General features: G+C 37.1%; 1 protein-coding gene across 1 annotated transcript in view; it reads left to right on the top strand.

The window, feature by feature from the left end:
• The first annotated feature begins 406 nt into the window (after window positions 1-406).
• Obi1 (ORC ubiquitin ligase 1) overlaps window positions 407-21,293 on the top strand; it is a 42,241-nt gene continuing 21,354 nt past the window's right edge. The window contains 6 exon segments of the mRNA XM_047553114.1: window positions 407-531; window positions 13,242-13,377; window positions 15,547-15,638; window positions 18,387-18,392; window positions 18,394-18,570; window positions 18,572-18,637. Of these exon segments, the coding sequence (XP_047409070.1) occupies window positions 460-531; window positions 13,242-13,377; window positions 15,547-15,638; window positions 18,387-18,392; window positions 18,394-18,570; window positions 18,572-18,637 (549 nt within the window). The 5' untranslated portion in view covers window positions 407-459.

Raw genomic sequence — 21,293 nt, 5'->3', positions numbered from 1 at the left:
TGAAAAAGAAGCTGAAAGGAGTAGAAACGTTGTTTGGAAAATTTTAAATGTATAGATAACGTCTTTTTTCTTCGTATCTCGACTGCGTCCAGTTTAGTGTGTGAGGTTTCATCTTCAAGCGATCCCCCATCCCAATAAAACTCTCCAGGGAAAAATCTGGGGATTTAAAATCGCCGATCCATACTTCTTTCTACTATTACCCCTTGCCCTTAAATTTTCAAGATCCTCGATACTTGCAGAAATCCACCTTTCTTCTCATTCTCAGGAATCTTGCTGCTGCTGAACTGGGGAAAGTTTTTTTCTTTTAAGGAAACGAAAAAGCCCGGGCGAAAGCGCGTTTTCGTTTCCTCTCCCGGGCGGACCCTGTCGGGCCGCCGTAGCCGGCCTCGCGCGTCCTTGGTCCTGGTGAAGAACCGCTGTCGGCGGGACTTCCGTGTTGGCGGGATTCTGAACGCTGCCATGGCTCAGACGGTGCAGAACGTTACATTGTCTCTCACTCTGCCCATCACGTGCCACATTTGCTTGGGGAAGGTAATGGTTGATTGCGGGCACAGCTACGAAACGCGGTTGGGTATGAAGTGCCCTCCGGATCCGAGAGCGGTCACGGTGCGGGCGGGGATGGGGCGTGAGGCGCCGTGCTGGGAGAAAACGCCAATCCGCGTTCTCCTCAGGCTGCCAGAGGCCGTGTCCCCGGCCCGGCGGAGCGTGCTGTTATTAGTGGGTTCATCTGGAAGCCTTGCAAAGCAGGATGACAGTGCCCTGCCCTTCTTGCACCACCGGAGGCCTCACAGGGGCCGACGCTGGCCGCAGAGGGGCCGCATCAGAATTGCTTCGTCGCGGTATTTTAGCCCCTTCTGCAGCCGCGTGTGGCTTGTGGCCCGTTAAAGCACATTTCCTCGGAGCCTCGTCTCAGGTTCCTTAGTGCCCTGTATAGAGTGTTAGTGTTCTGGGGCCTGCAGTGCTATTGGGGGGGTGTGGTCCATTTTAAGACCCTTATCTTATTTTGACCTCTAGGATGGCCTTTCTCTGGGTTCAGAATTTGAAAAGTAAATAGTTCATGCCCGTGGGTGGTGTTTAGAATAAGAAGGATGGTCTTTAACTCCTAGAGGGGATCCGTGCTCTGACAGAATACTGTCTTTGTCATGCAAATATGCCTAATGTATTTGTGAAATTGTGGAGAAGGTAGTTCTGAATTAGAAACGGAGTTTCCAGTGTTCTCTGGTATTTGTCTTCCCTTATTTTAGTTTTTGCCTCCCATTCGGCTTTTTAAAGAGCATTTCTTTATCTCGTGGATCAAGGAGGGGGAATATACACAATGAGATTTTTTTCCACCCTGAAGTGTTTTTTTATATTTGTTGTGTGTCTGGGTCTGTGTTTCCCCCCACGGTGTAGACAGACTACAACCATAGGCTTAGAATTAACCCTGCGAACTTAATAGGGCAAAGATTTGAGTGCCAGTCAGTACTAGATTGAGGTTCATGTGCTGAGTTCAGGAAGTAAAAGGAAGTCAGGATTGGAAGCCACTGATAACTCTTGATACCAGTCAGAAAGAAATGCCAGAGAAGTAGCTAGCAGACGTGCTGTGAGTGTACATAGGGGAAGACTTGATCAATTCTGACTAGAAAAATCAAGAATGACTTAGTCACGGATGGTGTTTGAGTTGGCATTTGCCTTCACTGCCAACTTGCCATGCTGGTGGGAGGAGGAAGTGATGTTTCTATTTGCTTCAGTCCTGTATATTTGGTTTCTGATAAATTTCCCAGAAGTACCTGTTAAATTCTGAATGAATTTCCAACAGTAACCTTAAAGCTGACAGAAATATCCTAGGGAGGTGACTTTCTTTTGGTCTTCATTGTACATATTGTATCTAGTTTCTGTTAGTAAGCTGCCTTTTAAAATTGTGTTGAATTGCATGTTTTACATTTACCAAATCTGTGCATTTTGTGTTTAACAAAAGTGATATCAAACAGAATCCTGCTTTGCAGATTACAGAATGCTTGAGGATGTATTTGGTTACTCCTCGAGTTAATGCTATGAGATAGATGAGGTTTGGTTTTCTCATATTTTTAAATAAGGAAAGAAAAGCTTAGAGTCTCTAGTGGTGGAACTTTTGTCATTAATATCTTCAGTAGAATGTTTCCTAAAACACCTTGAGCTCATCCATGCCACCAAACACTTTAGGTGGGTTCACCCCAGCACCCCCACCCAGTAATGGTTAGTTTTATTCTAAAATAAGAATCAGATAATAAAAATTAAAGGCTTAGCAATTTGTAAACAGGCATATTTTTTTCTGTTATGGAGGCAGAAAGGTGTGGGCCTGAGGGCCTGGCTTCTATAGTCAAATGACTTGGGTTCTATCTAGGTTTTGCCACGTACTGGTATATGACCTTGTACAAATTATTCTCTGGGCCTCAGTTTTCTTATCTGTAAAATGGGAATGGTAATAGCATCAACTCCCATCCTTATGTTTTGGGGAAAATAAATTAGACATACACTGTTTAGTATAAAATCTGGCACATAGTAACATTCAGTAACTGTTAACTTTTACTCTGGGCATTGAGACAGGCCCCCAAACTGAGAATATCATTCTTTTCAGTGACTATGTTTTGCCAGTTGCTTTGAGAAGCCACTGCACTTCTGGAACTTGCCACAGTACATCCAGCAGTTTTAACTGGTTCCATATGACTGTTGACTTTTCTAATCCAATCTGCTTGTGCTACCCATTCTCCCACACACATATTTCTGGGGTACTAAATAAATAATTAATTTTTCATTTGGAAAGAAATCTATGTTGGTCTGGCTCCATAGTATTAAGAATTCTGCTTAATGTGAAGGGTAAACCTTTTGACCGAAGTAATAAGAAATGAAACAGTTTACCTACAATGTGGGGATTCCATCTTCTCAGTGTCCAATAATAGTATAGACTTTTTTGTTAGGAATACTATCAGAAGGATCCTGTTTCATCAAGGACTGCCTGCTTTGCTCGTCATCCATCTTGTTGATTTAAAAATTTGAAAGATAGGACTGGGGACAAAAATCTAATGCAACACTTTGGGTTAAGAAAATTCATTTATCAGTGTTCACTGGGGATTTTTGACTGGTGAGCAAGTCATCCTCCTTAGTACATTGAACCCATGTTTGAATCCTAATTGCCTCAGAGTTCCCACTAGTGGGATTATGAGCCTTGCATATTATTGTCACAAGTATATTGCCATCTGGAATACAAGTTCTACATTTTTTTCTCTTGTCCAAATTAAGTTTGAAGAATATAGTCATTTGACAATGTTGACTTTAGATACTTAGAGTATAATAGGAAGATAAACTCAGAAAGTGTTGATAGAGCCCAGTAATTATCAGGATTGGTGTATAACAGCTACTGTGTCTATTAATAGGATTCCAGTTCATCTATAGAGCATGTCTGTTGGGAATGAAGGTAGAAAAGGGAAGAGAGGGTAGACAGGATTGAGGACCTCAATAAGTAGGTATTATTAATTTACTTATTTCATGTGGCTTTAAAGTTCTAGAATAAAATTCTGGCTCAGATCCAGAGGTTCCTTAAAACATAGCAAGAACAATGTGGGAACTTCATTTTGAAGTTTCCAAATTCTGAAGGTTGAAGTAGTGGGGCCCCTACTATAGTCATTTCTACACCCTAGCCTCATCATTCTAGGTCTTTGTTAGGAAAACAAGATGTGACAAGGTACAAAAAAGAACAATAACTCTTTTGGGAGATTAGGCTGACTCTTGTCCCTAGCTAAAGAGGCAGAAGAATTGATTTTAAGTATAATTGCCAATCTAGTTGATAAAGCTGATCTACAATTTCTTTACTCCTGTCATCTCATTAGTACATAGTCTCTTCTTTCAGGTACATATGCCCTATTTCTTATTCTCAGATTATTGTTTGTGAACCCTGCTGTAAGGAAGAAAGAACTGTTTTTTAACTAAAAAGTTTATGTGATTTTAAAGTGGAATAACACTGAATACAAATTCATGATCTGCCATCATAACCTGTATTATTATTTCTTTGAGTCTCAGTTTACCAACCCCATTAACTTATTAGGATATCCCAGACCAATAGTTCTCAGTAGAGTGGAGGTAGATTTTGAACCATCTCTGACATTTGTTAATGTCTGAAGACATTTCTGATTTTTCCTAGGAGGCTGCTACTGGTATCTAGTTGGTGAAAGCCATGGATGCTGCTATCTAAACATCCTACAATATATAGGACATTGCCCTACAACAAAAAATTCCTTAGTCCAGAATGTCAGTAGTGCCCAAGATAAGAAAGCATGCCCTAACTGAGTGAGTAACTCCTAGTAGCTGAGCCTAGGATGGTATGAATATTAATGGACCACAACTTAAGGTGTGACTTCTCTAGCTATATTTGCTGTTTTAAGAAAGAGGTTTTGGTCATAATTTCCCTTAAGATGGAAAACACTCATATAAAAGAAAGAAAATGACATAAAAAAACAGATTATAGCATTAATCTTTTTTGCACCAAGGATAGCACCCTGTGGTCACTGCAGTGTGAAGAGTCCTTGTTTTATACCTTGCTGTCTTAACTCTTCCTCCTTTCTCACCAGTCTTATGGGACATTACCTTAAAATATCATTTCAACATGCTTTCTCCAGATGAATTTGGGATTATATTTGTCAGTTACCTTGCATGCAGGTATATATATATAAAAATGTGGTCTTGCATTTTTATTTCATAACAGTGCTGTTTTGTTGCCACAGGTCCTGTTTAAGAGTAAATTGGATAGATAAAGTGATCATTTCAATTGAGAGTATTTTATTGGATGAGAACTTAGGGAAGGATAGATTCTTTGTATTTTGCTTTGCAGGCTACAGTCAAACAAATGACTAGTAACTTGTTTTAGTAGTTCTTTCTCCTTTCTTTCAGTTCTAAGCTAAATTTGTACCACTGTCCAGAAATCAACATCTGAAAAATACCCCATGCAAAGAAATGAATTAGTCAATGGTTTAAAAAAATCCAGCACAATGACAGTGATAATACAAATGATTCTCTTATGAGTGACACTGTTAATGGCCTTTAGTAGACAGAGCCACCTAGTCTTGTCTATGGTTGTTCTTCCGTATCATTTTAGCATGTTAAATGGAGAAGTTGAATTCCCCTTTCTCTGCACAGTTTACCTGTAGCCATTGATTTTTTGCTTCTTGGGATACTTTTTGGGATTATTATCTCAGCTTTCCATTTTAGTACATCATAATTCACTTTTTTTAATCTTACAGTTTGCAAAGCATTGTACCAGATGCTCTATGTAGATAGAAAGAGTAGGACATTGCCCCTGTCCCTAAGGAGCCTGAAATCTAATGGGAAAGACAGGATGTAAACAATTTTCTAAGCAAGGCACAGTGCAGAAAGAAGTAAACATTAAATAAGTTAGTGAGTATCCTATTGGACAAAGATGCAGTGTATTAGCTTCTTTCTGTCACTGTGACAAAATTCCTGAAATAATCAGCTTACAAGTAAGAAAAGCTTATTTTGCCTCATAGTTCTAGAGATTTCAATCTATGACTGGCCTCATTACGTTGAACCTATGGCAGCACAGTACATCATGAGAGAAGTTTGTGGAGGAAACTGCTCACCTCATGGCATCCAGTAAGCAAAAAGAGAATGAGGAGGAACTGGAGTCCTAATATCCCTTTCAATGGCATAATCGTTCTGAGCTAATTTCCTTTCACTGGGTCCTACCTCCTAAAGATTCTACCAGTAGCACCATGGGCATTTGGCAGACATTCATGATCCAAATTGTAGCATTCTACCCTTGGTTCCCAAAGGCATATGTCAGCTTCAGTGCAAAATGTATCCAACCTATCTCTAAGAGTCTCCAGAATCTTAACTATTATAGCACTGCTTAAAAGTTCCAAATCCATAGTCTCCTCCTAGGCTCAAGCCAGACTCATGTATGAGCCCCTGTAAAAGTTAAAAAAATGGCATACTTCTAAGATACAATGGCATAGGGTAAACACTACCATTCCAAAAGCAAGGAATAGGGTCATAGAAAGGAAGGATTTGACTAAAGCAACAAAAACCTAATAAACAAAAACCTAATAAAGCCCTAATGTTCCATGTTTAACATTAAGTCCTAATGGTCCATGTCTGACATTCTGGCCATACTGTGGTAGAATATGAGCTCCCAAAGGCTTGGGCAACCCTGTTCTTATGACCTTGCTGGGTTCAGTCTAAATAGTCACTCTCTTGGTCTAGCTTTGCTCACTGCCTGTAACTTTCCTTGGCAAGTATTTCACGTTCCTGGCATCTCTAACTTTCTAGGGCCTTTTTTTGCAACTCCACCCATCTCCTTTTCAGGGCCTGCACATAGGGGCTAAAATACTGCCTGACTTCCTAAGCTTTCCTTTGAAGTCTTGATAGAATCCTTTATGACACCTTGACTCTTGCATTCTGCATGCCTAAAATCTGGCATCATGTAGATGATGCCAGGGTCTATTACTGCTTTAACACAACTACAGTAGTCTCAGAGTTCCTTGACAGCTGAAAAAAGGGAAAGAAATTCTAGTAAAACAATTCCCTAGGTGTCTGTGGGAGCAGGGCCCCCTAGCCCTCCTCTCAGTCTTTGAAACAAGTTTACACATTTTTGCCTTTGAACCCATGGTGGGTGGCATCTTGCCGATTCCTGAGATGCCTTCATGATCTTTCATACTGTCATAGTGTGAAATACTTGACTTCTTTCGGATAGTGCTGACTTTTAGCAACTGTCCCTTACTTGGCAGCACCTTTAAAGGTGCTCCTTTTCTGGGCAAACTGTAAGTTTTCCAGATTCTTCTGTTCTGTTCTTTTCTCCTGATTCTCACATTAAATTTAGCTAAAAGCAACTGGTAATACCTATGCCACTGCCTGAATGCTATGCTGCCTTAAAAATTTCCTCTGCCAAATAAACTAAACAATCACCATTAAATTCCACCTCCCACAGAGTCTGAGAATATATATATATTTCAGCCAATTTCTTTGCCACAATGTAAAAAAGGTAGCCTTTAGTCCAGTTCCCAATGAAGTCCTTATTTCTCTGTGAAACCTTATAAGCATAACCTTTACTATCACATTTCTTTACTTGTACATTTCTGTCAGCATTCTGATCTTCTGAATCTCACATTAAGCTCTTCTTATAGCTTTCTGTGCTTTTTCTAGCCTGCTCCTCCAAACTTTTCCAAACTCCTTGTGCAAACCAGTTCCAAAGATTTATGACTGTATCATCAACGTATGTAGTCACAGCAGTGAACTCACTCTTGATACTAATTTTCTGGTAGTCAGCTTTCCATTACTGTAACAAAATATCTGACATAATCTGCTTGTAAAGAGGGAAGGTTTATTTTGGCTCACAGTTTTGGAAGTTTTTGTTCATGGTTGGTTGGCTGTGTTGCTTGGGCCTGTGGCAAAGCAACATATTGTAGGGTGTGGTTGATGGACAAGCTGCTACCCTGATAGCAGCTGGGAAGCAGAGAGAAAAGAAGGGCCTGGGGTCCCAGTGTCCCCTGCAAGGTCCACCCCAAGTGATCTGATTTCCTCCCTCTAAGGCCCACCTACCTTCCAATATTTCCACAGGCTGGTGACAAAACTTTTAACATATGGACCTTCCGGGGACACTTACCCAAAATGTAGCTATAGTTAATCCTAAAAATCATTGGTGAAGGCTTTGCAGAGGAATTATCATTTGATTTGCATTTAAAAGGTGAGAGGAATTTTATTTTGGTTGTCTGGCCAACAGGACATAACAAGCTAAGAAAGGAGAGCTCCATAAATAGGGAGCTCCTACTGTCCATTTTCTTTTTGTGAACATCAGATAGATCATGTGGTTGAAATGTAGCTTGTATCAAATACTGAAGTGGCAGATCCAGGGAAATACCTTTTTAAGAACTAGATTATATTCTTCAAATGCTATACTTAAAACTACAAGTAGGGAAAAACCATTGCCATCTTGCAGGAGAGCAGTGAAAGCTGCTGATTCACATTTAGTAGAGTGGTTCTGGCATCAGAGTGAAAGGTGGACAGCTGTGAACATTTGGAAGCTTGGGAGAAGATCATTTTAATAGATCAGGGATAAAGAATGAGAACCTAGACTCATTTTTGGGGTGAAGAACATTTGGGTGTAAATCTGCCATGCAGTGGCCATTCTGAGATGTACGTTTTACCCTGTTCTAACATATCTGAAATCTGGTTGCATCTTACAAGTGATGGTATCTTGCAATTGTAATTGGCAATGTTTTCATTCTGGTACATAAAATATTAGTGAATCTTAAGAATCCCTAACTTCTTACACTTAATGTTTAATACAGGCTTTGGTGACAGATTGGATAATGAGGATAGGTAATAGAGGTAAGAGGCAGCTCCTTTTTAGTCCAAGTAGATAAGTGGTGACGCCATTATATGGAGGAGATCAGGTTTGATTTTGAGTATGTAATGGTGCAGGAAACTGTAGGATTCTCATAAGGATTTGACTCCCAAAACATAGTAATAGACTTGTTATTTTGTGTGTATTGGGGGGAGAGGGATTGCTATGTAAAAGTATCTGGGCTACCATCCATTATTTATTTTGAAACCACACCTAAGTGAAAAGGGTACTAGGTTAAACCCTTGTTTTCAGAGGCAAAAACTGATGCTCAAAGTAATAGAAGTGCTCACCCATCAGTAAATGGGAGAGCTGGAATTGACCCCAGGTTTGTCTGTGGAAGTCTAAGCTCTGCTTCTTACCAAGATTCAGTTATAGAGAAGTCGAGTTGTTATCATAAAGCTGATATTAATGCCATATGGCACATGAGAGTAATAAAAAAAAAGGGAGAGAACATATCAGATAAGTTGACCCAGGAAAAATATTAGGAAAAGTAATTGTGCCACCTCAGTATCTTGACTATATGCATTTTACTCTGTTTCTGTTTTCATCATAGTCTCCAGCATTACTCCAACTTTATTGAAATGTACCCATTAAGTTTATCACTTTTTGCTGCCATCATTACCACTTAAGTAATTTTACTTATTATTTGTGGTGGTCTATTATTATTAGTCCTTTTTCTCTCCATTTCTCCTTGGCAAAAGCCAACTCTGGGTAAGCTGAAATAATTATTTCCTGCCTGAACCTAACTAAGCAGCTAAATATTGGTAAGAAAAATAAACACTTATGCTAATTAGTCTTGCTGTGCATTCAAAACCACAGACCTCAAATAGGAACTCAACAATGTAAGCAGTCGTGCTGCATGCCTCTAGTAAACTTTATCATATTCAAATAACTGCTTTATTCTCTTTTCTCAAATCTATATCCCACCTCCCTTCTCACTTTCAGCTGATAACCTCTCTTCATATTTAATGACAAAATATAAGCAACTGGTACAATTGGAACATGAATGAATTCCTTCATCTTTCCCATCAGCAGATTGTCAGTCCCTTAATATTTGCTCTTAAACCCCTTGCTTTCCCTTCTGTTAAAAAGGAAGACAGTTGCTCACTCCTATAATAAAACAAAATTTCCTCTTAGGCTTTGAATTCCATTCCCCTTTACCTAGAAATTTTTCTATCTTAACTATAATACTCCCTCACCCCTTCACTACTAATATTCCCTTTATACTATATCATTCCCTTTGACTTTTCTGACCATGTTCTAATTAATTAGTATGCTCTCTCCTTTGCATCAAACCTAAAAGAATTGTCTGTGTACATCTTTCATTGTCTCCCAACATCCAGTCAGAGTTCCATCCCCACCATTTGCTGAAACAGTACTTTTTAGTAACAGATCACAGTGACTTCCATGCAGTTAAATCCTACAGTCTCATTTTAGTTCACATCAAACTTGATCTCTCATCAATATTTTACATATTTGGTTACTATCTCCCTCTTGAAACACATTCTTCTCTTAACTTCTGTGATACTGTATTCTCCTTTCCAGTATGACAGGGCCCCTCCTCCTCAGTTTCTTTTGCTGGTTGTTCCTGCTTTTTCTCTACTTGTTGGAATGCCTCCCACCCCTGCTGTTTTGTCCATACAGGACACCTCCTCCAGTGACTTTAAATACCATTATCTTTTATACCAATGACTCTCAAAACTTGCCTTGTTAGACTTATGTACTTAATTTTTGGGGAGCAAGGTGGGTAACCAGGAATTGAACTCAGGGGCACTGGACCACTGAGCCACATCCCCAGTCCTGTTCTGTATTTTATGTAGAGACAGGGTCTCACTGAGTTGCTTAGTGCTTCACTTTTTGCTAAGACAGGCTTTGAACTTGCAATTCCCCTGCCTCACCCTCCCAAGCTGCTGGAATTACAGGAGTGTGCCATTGTGCCCGACTGAGACTTATGCACTTACAAATGGACTTGGCATCACAAATTTCACATGACTGAAACTGAATTCTTGATTTTCATCATGTGTGAAACTTGCTCCTTCACCTTAGTAAGTGATAGCACCAACCACTGAGTAGCTCAAAACCATTTTTAAGATTGGGGAGCTGTTTGGGAAGCAAATGCATATAAAATACTGATTGCTTTTAAACATGTTTCTCATGGAGGGAAGCATCTTAAATCCTTTTATATAATAAGTAATTTTATGTCCTGAACATTGACTTTCATCCATTTTTAGATGAGTTTATGACTAAAAAAATTAAATTAAGTTACCATTATAAAAGTAGTTGCCAGTTCAAGGAGATAACCCTTCCTTAACTAAGCTTCTTGGAGGGAATAAGGTACTATTAGGAATATTATAGGGTGTAGGAAGGGTGGCAGAGTTTTTGTATTTCTGAAAAAATTCATGGCATACAGATGAAATTAAAACATCCATGAACACATTATACTCTGGACTTCAAAATCACATGAATTTTTAAGAAAAAACAGACATGTAACTAAAGTTCAGATGTGTCTGCCACTTGATACTGACCAGAAAAAATGCCTTCGATTTTATGCCTAGCTACTGCTAGGAGCACTTTGGAAACAGAGTTTGAAATATTATACTTCATGGTTTTTTTCTTGTTGTTTGTTTTTAAAGGAATCTTGTCAAACCCTTTGAACTGAATAATTAGATTTTTCCAAAAGCAAGTTTAAATTCATCTTTGATAATCTCTATTTAGTTTTCTTAGATTAGTGTTCATAATCAAGGGAGTAGCAAAATGTTTGGAAAGCCACTGAAACCAGAAAGGTCTTTGCAATAAGACTGAAATGATTACCTGTCTGTATTGAATAACTATGCATCTGTGAATTTTTGTTTTTGGACAGTGCAGACCCCTTCCAATTAATAAATACTTGGTATTCTTCTAAGGCAGACACAGAGCAGCACAAGCATTTTTTCTGAGGAAAGTGGTTGATGGTAGTACTCTGTCTTCATTCTCCCTCTAATTCTGCTTTCCCTTGATCTTCTAGTTTAGTCCCCAATGCAGAGAGCCCTACACTGGTATTATTATTATTATTATTATTATTATTATTATTATAAGAACAAGAAAATATTGAAAATGGCTGCAGAATATTTTGAATTCCACAGTGGAAATATGTTGATCAAATGAAAGTCTAAGTCTTTATGTGCTGTTTTGTTTTTATTGTTAAATTAATGCTGTTTGAAAAATATTAAGTCAAGATTCCCTTGTGCAAGTTTCATCATCTAATAGAATGTTAAATATTACCTTAATAGTAATTCATTCATAAACAAATCAATTAAACAGATCTTCATTGAGTACTTGCTAAGTACCTGTCTAACTTCTAGGCACCAGGAATTTAGGGGTGAATGAGACTGGTAAAGAAAATTCTGAGATGAGTTAAAGTTAACAAAGTTTATTTGAATAAGAAAATGGTTTTAAAACCAGGCAGCATTCTGGACCAAGTTAGGTCCAGAATGCCCTGCTTCACCATGTATGTAGGGTATAGTTCATAGCCAGAGAAGAGGAAATGGCACACAAAAAGCAGCCATTTGTTGCAAGAACATACTGTACTTTTCTCTTTTCCCTTGACAAAACTGCAATAGTCAAAACACTCCAGTAACTCCAGCTACCTAATTTCTTCACACTTTGTCTTCTTTACTTGTAATGTAAATTCACCATATTTAGTTCATATGGTTGCAGTTTATAAAAGACAGAAAGAAGATAGAGAATGTACATGTGGAAGCCCTTCATAAAATATGACTGTGAATGTAAGGTATTGTTACTTGTACACATTTAAATGGAGTCAGGGATTTGTATATTTCATATATTTTTATATTTCTGTCACCATTGTTTGTTGTTTAGATAATAAACCACTTGAGATTGGGACTCATACCTTTTAGGTTGTTTTTGCTTTTATGACTCTTTGGTTCCAGGAAATTTCTAATGGAATGTCTTAGACTGTTTTGTGTTGCTGTAACAAAATACCTAGTACTGGGTAATGTATAAAGAAATAAATTTATTTGGCTCATGATTCTGTTGACTGGAAAGTCTAAATAGAATATCACCTCTGAGGGCTCCCTGATTTATATTATAAACACAGCAGATGGCATCATGTGGTAGGAATGTATATGAGAGAGGGAAAGAGGAAAAGAGAAAGACAATAACATGGTGAGACAGGAAGCAAGAGACAGAGTCCAGACTCACTCTTTTATAACAGCCAGCTCTCCTGCCTAAGCACTCCTGGGAGACCTAACTCACTCCAGATCACCATTAATGCATCTTAATACCTAATCATCTCTCTGAAAAGACCCATCACCCCAATAGCATACATGATATTGGGAATTGATGCCTCAAAATGAGTTCTTTTGAGGACAGATCACATTCTGACAATAGCAGATGTCAATACTTAATGACTGGTTGCTATTATTCTGTAATGTAATGAATTAAGGAAAGGATTCAAGCAAGCATCAGAAGGATAATGGGGCAAATGATCTTTAAAGAACCTCCTAATCTTGCCATCCCATAATTCTAAAATAAAATAGTTTGAGGAAAAATGTCCTAACCTTAGTTGAACCAAAACAAAAATTAAAAAAATTTTTTTACCATGAATGTGGTTAAGTACAGAATAATACATTTCATAAATATATCAAGTTTCAGCTCCATAACCAGCTATCTCAAACTAGCATCTCTGTTATACATGTAAAGAAATGATGTGGTAAAGATAATCAGCATTTTTAAGTCCTTCATATGCCCTGCTATACACTCACTTTTCTGTACTCTAGAGAAGCAATTTGTTTGCTGTACAGGAAATATTGGGAATCTAATTATGACTGTTGACTGCACTAAAAGTAATGCTTTTTTTTTTTTTCCAAAGGTACGCCAGCCTGTCATATGCATCAACAACCATGTATTTTGTTCTGTTTGTATTGATTTATGGTTGAAGAATAACAGCCAGTGTCCAGCTTGCCGAGTCCCTATCACTCCTGAAAATCCTTGCAAGGAGATTATTGGTAAGGGCCTATTTTATATACACTGAAGAATAGATTTGAAACATTTTCCAAGTTACATATATTTGGGGGAAGGTTGAAGTAGTTTTCAGTGGTATTACTTAGCCAGTGTCATACTGATGAATTAGTAATTTGTATAATGTGTATGTGGAGCAACTGAAGGGCACAAAGCACTGTGAGAGATGCTAAGAGAAATAACTCTTGAAACTTCATGGAACTTACTAGTAGAGACTGCATGTGGACCAAAATATTATGATTTAAAGTAGCAGATGCTAAGGGCCAAAAACAATAAAACAAAATAAGGCCTGAGGAGTTTACGCAGGAAAATTCAATTAGGAACATTGAGGAAGGCTTCATGAAGTAGGTGGTCTTTAAGTTGGACAATTCAGGATATGTAAAATCTTAACTAGTAAAAAGTAAGACATTGGAGGGCATTTCATGGAGTGAGAATACCATGAACAAGACATATGTAAAATAATAAGCTTGTTTTTGGAAATGATCAGTAGTCTAGTTTGGATCTGACTAGTGAAATAAGACTGAAAAGGTAAATTAAGACTAGTGTAGAGAAACTCAAATGACAGCTAAATCAAGGACCTGCTCTATGGGTGGGAAGAAGAAAAAACAGGGCAAAACACCCCTGAGTTCAATCCCCAGTATAATAGGAAGGAAGGAGAAGGAAGGGAGGAAGAAAGAGGAAAAAGAGAGAGAGAAGAAACCATTTAAAAGACCTTTTTAGTGTTTAGTGGGGTTTTTGTTTTGTTTTGTTTTGTTTTTTGTCTCTTCATGTGTGGTATTTCTTTTAGATTACCAAAATTAAAATGATTTTGTTTGTTTTGCTTTAGGAAACTGAAAGTGAGTCTATAGTTATTCATGTATAGAAAGCACCTTCAGTAAAAGCTTAAGTCATTGTACTAGTCCTTAGTTAGGGAAAATTGACTTAAATATGATATTTACAGTGAAAATGGAAAGGATGATATATGCTGAAGAGCAAAAGGACTGTAGATAGGACTTTGGAAATAAAGATTCAAGGAAGGGCCTATTTTATATACACTGAGGAATAGATACGAAACATTTTCCAAGTTACATATATGAGGTAAACAAAATTGGCTCCAAGATTTCTTGCTTTGATACCTGACAAAGTCTGTCAGAGGACTAATTCTCTGCTGTGTTGCCTTCTGTGGGGTTAAATCTTTCTGTCTCTACATATTTACCTATTGAACTTTACCAAGGAACCAGGTCTTTTACAGAATACTAGAGTTTTTTAAAAGAAATTTTTGTAATTGTAGATGGACAGAATGCCTTTATTTCTTTATTTTTGTGTGGTGCTAAGGATTGAACCCAGTGCTTCACACATGCTAGGCAAGTGCACTGTCCCTGAGCTACAGCCCCAGCCCCAGCCCCAGAATGAGTTTTGATAATTAAAATAATCTGAATTTTTTTCCCTCAGCTTTTTTTCACATGCCCTCTTCTGCATTCATTTATTCATATCTCAGTGATATTCTATAAATTCTCTCAAGTAAAATAGTTGATCCATCATTGCATTTGATATAATATCTTGAAAAAGAACATCTGTAAAATGCCTAAAAAGCAATGAAGGTAACCACAGCAGAAATGAAGATCTCTGAGAAGAGAATTCGTATTGTGTATATTTCTAATAAGTCATGCATATAATTAATACTGTGACTCACAGTTCATTGTAACTAGGCTATTAGAATCAGTGAACATACACATTAATTTTTTCAGGTGTATTACCAGTAACCAGGCATGTTTGAATACCTTGATTATAATCATGTATATATATGTATATTTAGTCTGTTGACTAAATGTAAAGATAGTAATTGGTTTTATTATTATTTAACAGTTGTTTAGCTTTCAGATTTTCAGTAGTCCAAATGTGAAAATTAATAATACATAGCCCTTTTCCCTATTGAGTATTTTATAGTAAGATATATAGGTGAGCAAACACAATAAGATATTTTACTGCAGGCATTTCTTATGGTGTTATTTGATTATTTGTTTTTCTCAGAATTAAGATAGAGAAAAGACCTATATGGCAGCCCAAAATTGGTATGAAAGTGAAAATGTAGATATTAATCTGGGGAACTATATAAAACAAGAAAAGGGTTCATTTTCATTCTGCCAAAATCGGTATTTTTTTTTTTTTTCTTATAGGAGGAACCAGTGAAAGTGAACCTATGCTAACTCATACAGTCAGGAAGCACCTTCGGAAAACTAGACTTGAGTTACTCCATAAAGAATATGAGGTAAACATCAATAAAAGTTTAAAATTATGTCAGCACTTAATTTGAAGTAAAATTGAACTACCTCAGTCCCCAGACTTCTTAGAATAAATATTCAGTGAAACATTAGTTTGAATGCCAGTTAGAAAAAATATCTTATTTAGCCAAGCTAAGTGACAGACGCCTGTAATCTCAGTGGCTCTGGAGACTGAGGCAGGAAGATTGCAAGTTCAAAGCCAACCTCAGCAACTTAGTGAGGCCCTAAGCTATTTAGCAAGACCCTGTCTCAAAATAAAAAAAAAAAGGGATGGAGCTTAGTGGTTAAGTGTCCTGGGTTCAATTTCTGGTACCAAGAAGGAAAAAAAAAAAAAAAAAAAAAAAAACCCAAAAAACAAAACTTGTTTGACAAAATCTTTTTCTTTTTTCTTTTTCTATTTTAAATAGGGGACGATTAAAAAAATATTTAAGTACCAAGTAAGGGGAGAAAGGAGAAGAAAAGGATTCCAGGGCAAAGGAACAGATGGAAGCATCCCCCCCCTTATTTTAATTTTAAAATTTATACCTCTATAGACAAGTTATTTTGTGTTTGCATCCTTAAGAAGTTGGAAGAAAAAGAAACCATCATGTGAAAGTATGCCTGTATCCACGATTAACATTTATTTCTGCCTATAAATTCACTGATGATTACAAGCTCAACCAGTTTTTATATAGTAAACATACTTTATGTCATCTGTTAGTGTAGAAATTTTAGTGTGAAAAATTTTCTGATTCTTGTCTAAAGGTGAATGAACAGACATTTACCTTAGTAGTGGATTTTTTTCCAAAGAAATTCATTGCTAATGAAATACACATACTTTTAAGTAGTAGACATTAAGTCAACTTGTCATTTTATGTTGACTAAAGTGGGGGAGGTATTATTGAGCTCCACTTTGATACAAAGTATCTATTGGGCTTTTGTTTTTTGTGGTTTTGGTTTGGTTTGGTTTGGTACTGGGGATTGGGGATTGAACCTAGGGGTGCTTTACCACCCCTATTTTTCATTTTGCATCAGTGTCTCCCTAAGTTGCTTGCCTAGGCTGGCCTCAAACTTGAGATCCTCCTGTCTCAACCTTCTGAATCACTGAGATTATAGCTGTGTGTTCATGCCTGGCTTGACACAAAATATCTTTAAGTTAGACTATCTCAGCCGCCTCAAAACTTTTCTGGCCGCAGTGGCACACACCTATAATCTCAGCGGCTCTGGAGGCTCAGGCAGGACGATCTCTAGTTCAAAGCAAAAGCGTGGCGCTAAGCAACTCAGACCCTGTCTCTAAATAAAATACAAAATGGGACTGGGGATGTGACCCAGTGGCTGAGTGCCCCTGAGTTCTATCCCTGGTACACCTCCGCAAAAAAGCAATGAGGCAATAATAACACATCTGATTCTTACATTTTTCACATACATGAATATATAAATGCCTATATTTATATTTGTTTATTAATTAACATTAATTAGGTAAAAAGTTATTTTATAATGCTACTTTGCTTGACAGTTATAGTTTAAAATAGTAACTAGTACTATGATAACTCTTTAATTCTTATATACTTTATATTTTTACATACTTTATATTTATCATATGGAGATACTAATTAGAGTAACCTTTTGAGAGACCACTGGCTGTCTTTAGTTTGTGTTTCGCTGATATTACCTGAGACTGAGTAATTTATAATGAGGAGAAATTTCTTTGGTCATGATTCTGGAGGCTGGGAATTCTCAGAACATGGTACCAGCTTCTGGTGAGGGCCTTTGTGGTGCATTGTCCCATGGTAGAAAACAGAAAGGAGCCAGAGAGGACAAGAGGAAGAGAGGGAAGGGTACTTGCATTCATCCTTTTTATCAGAACCTACCTCTCAATAATTAACCCTCTCCTATAATAACAGCATTATTCCATTCATGAGAGTAGAGTCAGATGGCTTAATCACCTCTTAACAACCCACCTTTTAATAGTGTCACAATAGCAACTAAATTTCAACATGAGTTTGGGAGAGGACATTCAAATTATAGCAGCAGCATGTGGGACTACTTGGAGCTTATAGTCTAACAACAGAATTTTAACAGCCTCATTTAAGGTGACATATTTATTATGGATGAATAAATGGCATTACAGAAAAGAGTTCCAATCCAAATATTCAGTGATTGCAGTTACGAGATCAAGCAGTTTCAGAGTGGGAAAACTAATTCTTGGCAATAGTCTTGGTAGTAATTGAAGAAAACTAGAAAAGCTGAAAGTTAACTACAGGTATTATTCTGAAATGAAAAATGGAAGGCTAAATGATATAATCCCTACTTCAAATATAGAAGCAAAAATATAAACATTAAACCAAACCCTAAGCAGTCAGCTTGATCTACACTTAATTAGTCTTATTAAAGCAAGTTAAATAAGTCTCAGATTTTTCTTCTGAAATGAAATCTGCTTCTCTTTTGAAATTCATGCATCTTTTCTTATTTTCTGAATACCTTAAATAAAAAGTACAATTTTATTTTTTAAAACTCCCAACTATCATTGAATTAAAGTATAAGTAGCACAAATGTCAATTTTTATTAAATCACAATACATTCTGAGAATTTAAAGCATATGCAACTTTCTTCTTATAAAGCTACTATAGTGTGTAAAGAATCTGTGTGTCTACAGAAATTTGAATATAAAATCCAAAAATATATTGGCTTTGGTTTAGCATTTGTTTGTGTTTATTGCCTGTTGCTCCCTGATGACTGTGTGTTTGCTTTTTCAGGATGAAAATAGATTGTTTGCAGAAAGAGATAGAAGAGCTTAAAAGTAAAAATCTCAGCTTGGAATCACAGATCAAGACTATTCTGGATCCTTTAACCTTGATGCAGGGCAATCAAAATGAAGACAAACATCCAGTTGTAGATAATCCAAGTAAAATTGACCCAGAAACTGTAGCAGAATGGAAGAAAAAAACTCAGAACAGCTAATGAAATCTATGAAAAAGTAAAAGATGATGTGGATAAATTGAAAGAAGTAAGTTGGGTGGTTTTGAAGATTCTTTAAGTGCCTTCAAAAGTACACATAACCATATTACCTTGACTCATCATTAGATGATTTGACAAGGGACAGAATCCCTGGATGAGCGTTTATATGCAATATGAAAACTTTTTCTCATTAATATCATTAGCTGCCAAGAAATATCAGGTGGTTCCATTTGTGACTAAGTGGAGACTCTATAATGCTTCTATATGAAATTGCATTTCTGGAACAGTAACATCAATTTAAAGAATGTGTTTCTATTTTCCCCTTTGTGGTTTGCTTAAGCTTATGTCAATGACTACCTTATGTGCATGAAAACAAAAGCATACCCGTTTCCTTGCCTGCAAAAGGAAAGGTTTTGACCATTTCTTTTCTAGCACTGATTCCTTGATTATTAGTACATAGTTAAAGGATTAATAACAAATTATAAGAAAGCTTTGAGGAGCTGCTTCAGACTACTCCATGCAAAAGAAGATTATGATAATAATGCTGACTCATTCTTTTTCATTTATTCTCCCATCCATCTAACAAGATAGAGAGAACATAGGTGAAAAAGGTAAATTTCTAGGATTTTCTAGTCTACAAAGGCAGAGGCTATCCCTGTCATCTGCACTGTCTTTGATAGTCAGGTGTGATAGTACTTTATTGAACAAAGACCAACCTTTAGCTCTACTTAAGATTTATCTGTCCTGGAGTCTGGTTGTGCTGAATGGAAATGGTTTTGTTGTACTTAGGTCTACTACCACCCATTCAGCTATCTGCCTTCACCTAAAATACTGTTAGTGTATTGAATTACTGAATCCTGCCCATACAGTGATTAATGGGTGCCATATGATATTTTAAAGAATTACCACTGTATCCTGTTAGCAGGGAATCATCTGCAACTACGTGTAAGCCATCTTTCACATATGAAATAAATGCTGTTTGGGCTGAGAAAAGGTAAAGAAAAGAGGAAAAAGGAAATAGTGCTTTCAGAGAAAAAAATGACAGATATAATTGCACTGTTTGTTGCAAGTTTAGGGAATATGTATAGGTTCTTTGTATATTATTAGACAACCTTAGTTATGTTGGTTTGTTAGAAGACAAGGGGAAGTCTGGTGTAGTGGCGCATGCCTGTAATCCCAGCAGCTCTGGAGGCTGAGGCAGGAGGATTGCAAGTTCAAAGCCAGTCTCAGCAAATTAGCAAGGTCCTAAGCAACTTAGTAAGACTCTGTCTTTAAATAAAAAATGAAATGACTGGGGATGTGGCTTAGTGGTTAAGTGCTCCTGGGTTTAATCCCTGGTACCAAAAAAAAAAAAAAAAAAAAGACAAGAGGAATGACTGCTAAGAAATTATGTATTTATCAATCTGCAATGTTTCCTTTGGCTTCCATAACTTTCTTGAGCCATTGGTAAGCTCTGTAGGATCTTCATAATTTTTAACTTTTTGCAACAAGTGCTTCTTAGAGCATGAGGCTCTGTGTGGAAACTACTCTGGGCTCAGAGTGGTGTGGGGATTGTTTTTATAAATCAGTGAGGCACAGTGGCTCACACCTGTAGTCCCAGTAGCTCAGGAAGCTGAGGCAGGAGTATCACCAGAGCAAAATGAATAAGAAAACATGGAGTGCAGAGACAAAAATGTGATATTAAAGGTAAAATATTATGAATCAAATACAGGTGTACAAAAGATTCAGAATAAAATACTACATAGAATGAGCAAAGTGTACCTTTTTCCTGATGTTTCCTGAACTGGGTAAGTTTTGAACCATCAAGAGGGCAGTGTCATTACCCAAACATTGTTGACAATACTGAATAGTTAGCTACATTGTTAGTCTATATTACTCTTTTAGGTACAACAAGTAGGCGGAACTCTATTCTTTGTAACCTTACTTACCTAACTCTGATAGTTGAAGATCCTAGCCTGCCCTTAATGAGAAATATTAAAAAGAGAATTGCACATCTGGAGAGAGACCTTGAAACAATAGTGATACAGTATGGGATTGGATATGGGAGGGAAAAAAATCAAAGAGTTTCTAATTTAAGCTTGTAGTTATCGTCAGAAAAACATTCACTAAGTGCCTCCCCTTATGGTGCTGTACTTGAAAGCTTAATTCATTGTCTGTATGAGGAAGTAAATGGCTTTACATATATCTTCAGAGGGGCAATAATGTTGTTTATCAGTCACTTAAAGAATTAACCCTCCACAGTCCTGGTGGGTGTGTAGCCATGAAGATGAGCAAGGGCTCAGAGCCCAAAAGGAACCTGGATGACTCTTAAGAAAGGGTATTAGGTTTTATGCCTCCAAAATGTATTTTGTACTACTTCTATTGTGAGAATGCACATTCATATGCACGTTTGTATTTAGGTGGGTAGTAATATAGTTGGAAGTTTTGGAAATTAATCAAAAGCATAGGTAAAATTTTTGAAATATGTTTTTAGAACTTTTTGATTTTTTTTTTTCCCCACAATTGTTCTTGTGATCCGTTACCTGAATATAAATGTTCTAGGCAAAGAATTTCCCTTGCCATGTGAGTTGAGTTTGGTTGCTAGTCTGGCAGTCTTATTTTTGTTTGGAATACACAAATGCAGTGACTAAGGAATTTAAAGGAAGTGACTTTGAAAAAGATTCTAAAATTAAAAGCACTATTTTTCAGATTGTCCGAAATCAATA

The sequence above is a fragment of the Sciurus carolinensis genome, chromosome 5 (assembly GCF_902686445.1).
Source record: "Sciurus carolinensis chromosome 5, mSciCar1.2, whole genome shotgun sequence".
NCBI lineage: Eukaryota > Metazoa > Chordata > Mammalia > Rodentia > Sciuridae > Sciurus > Sciurus carolinensis.
Note: the sequence above shows the minus strand (reverse complement) of the source record. Positions and strands in the feature narration are given on the sequence as shown.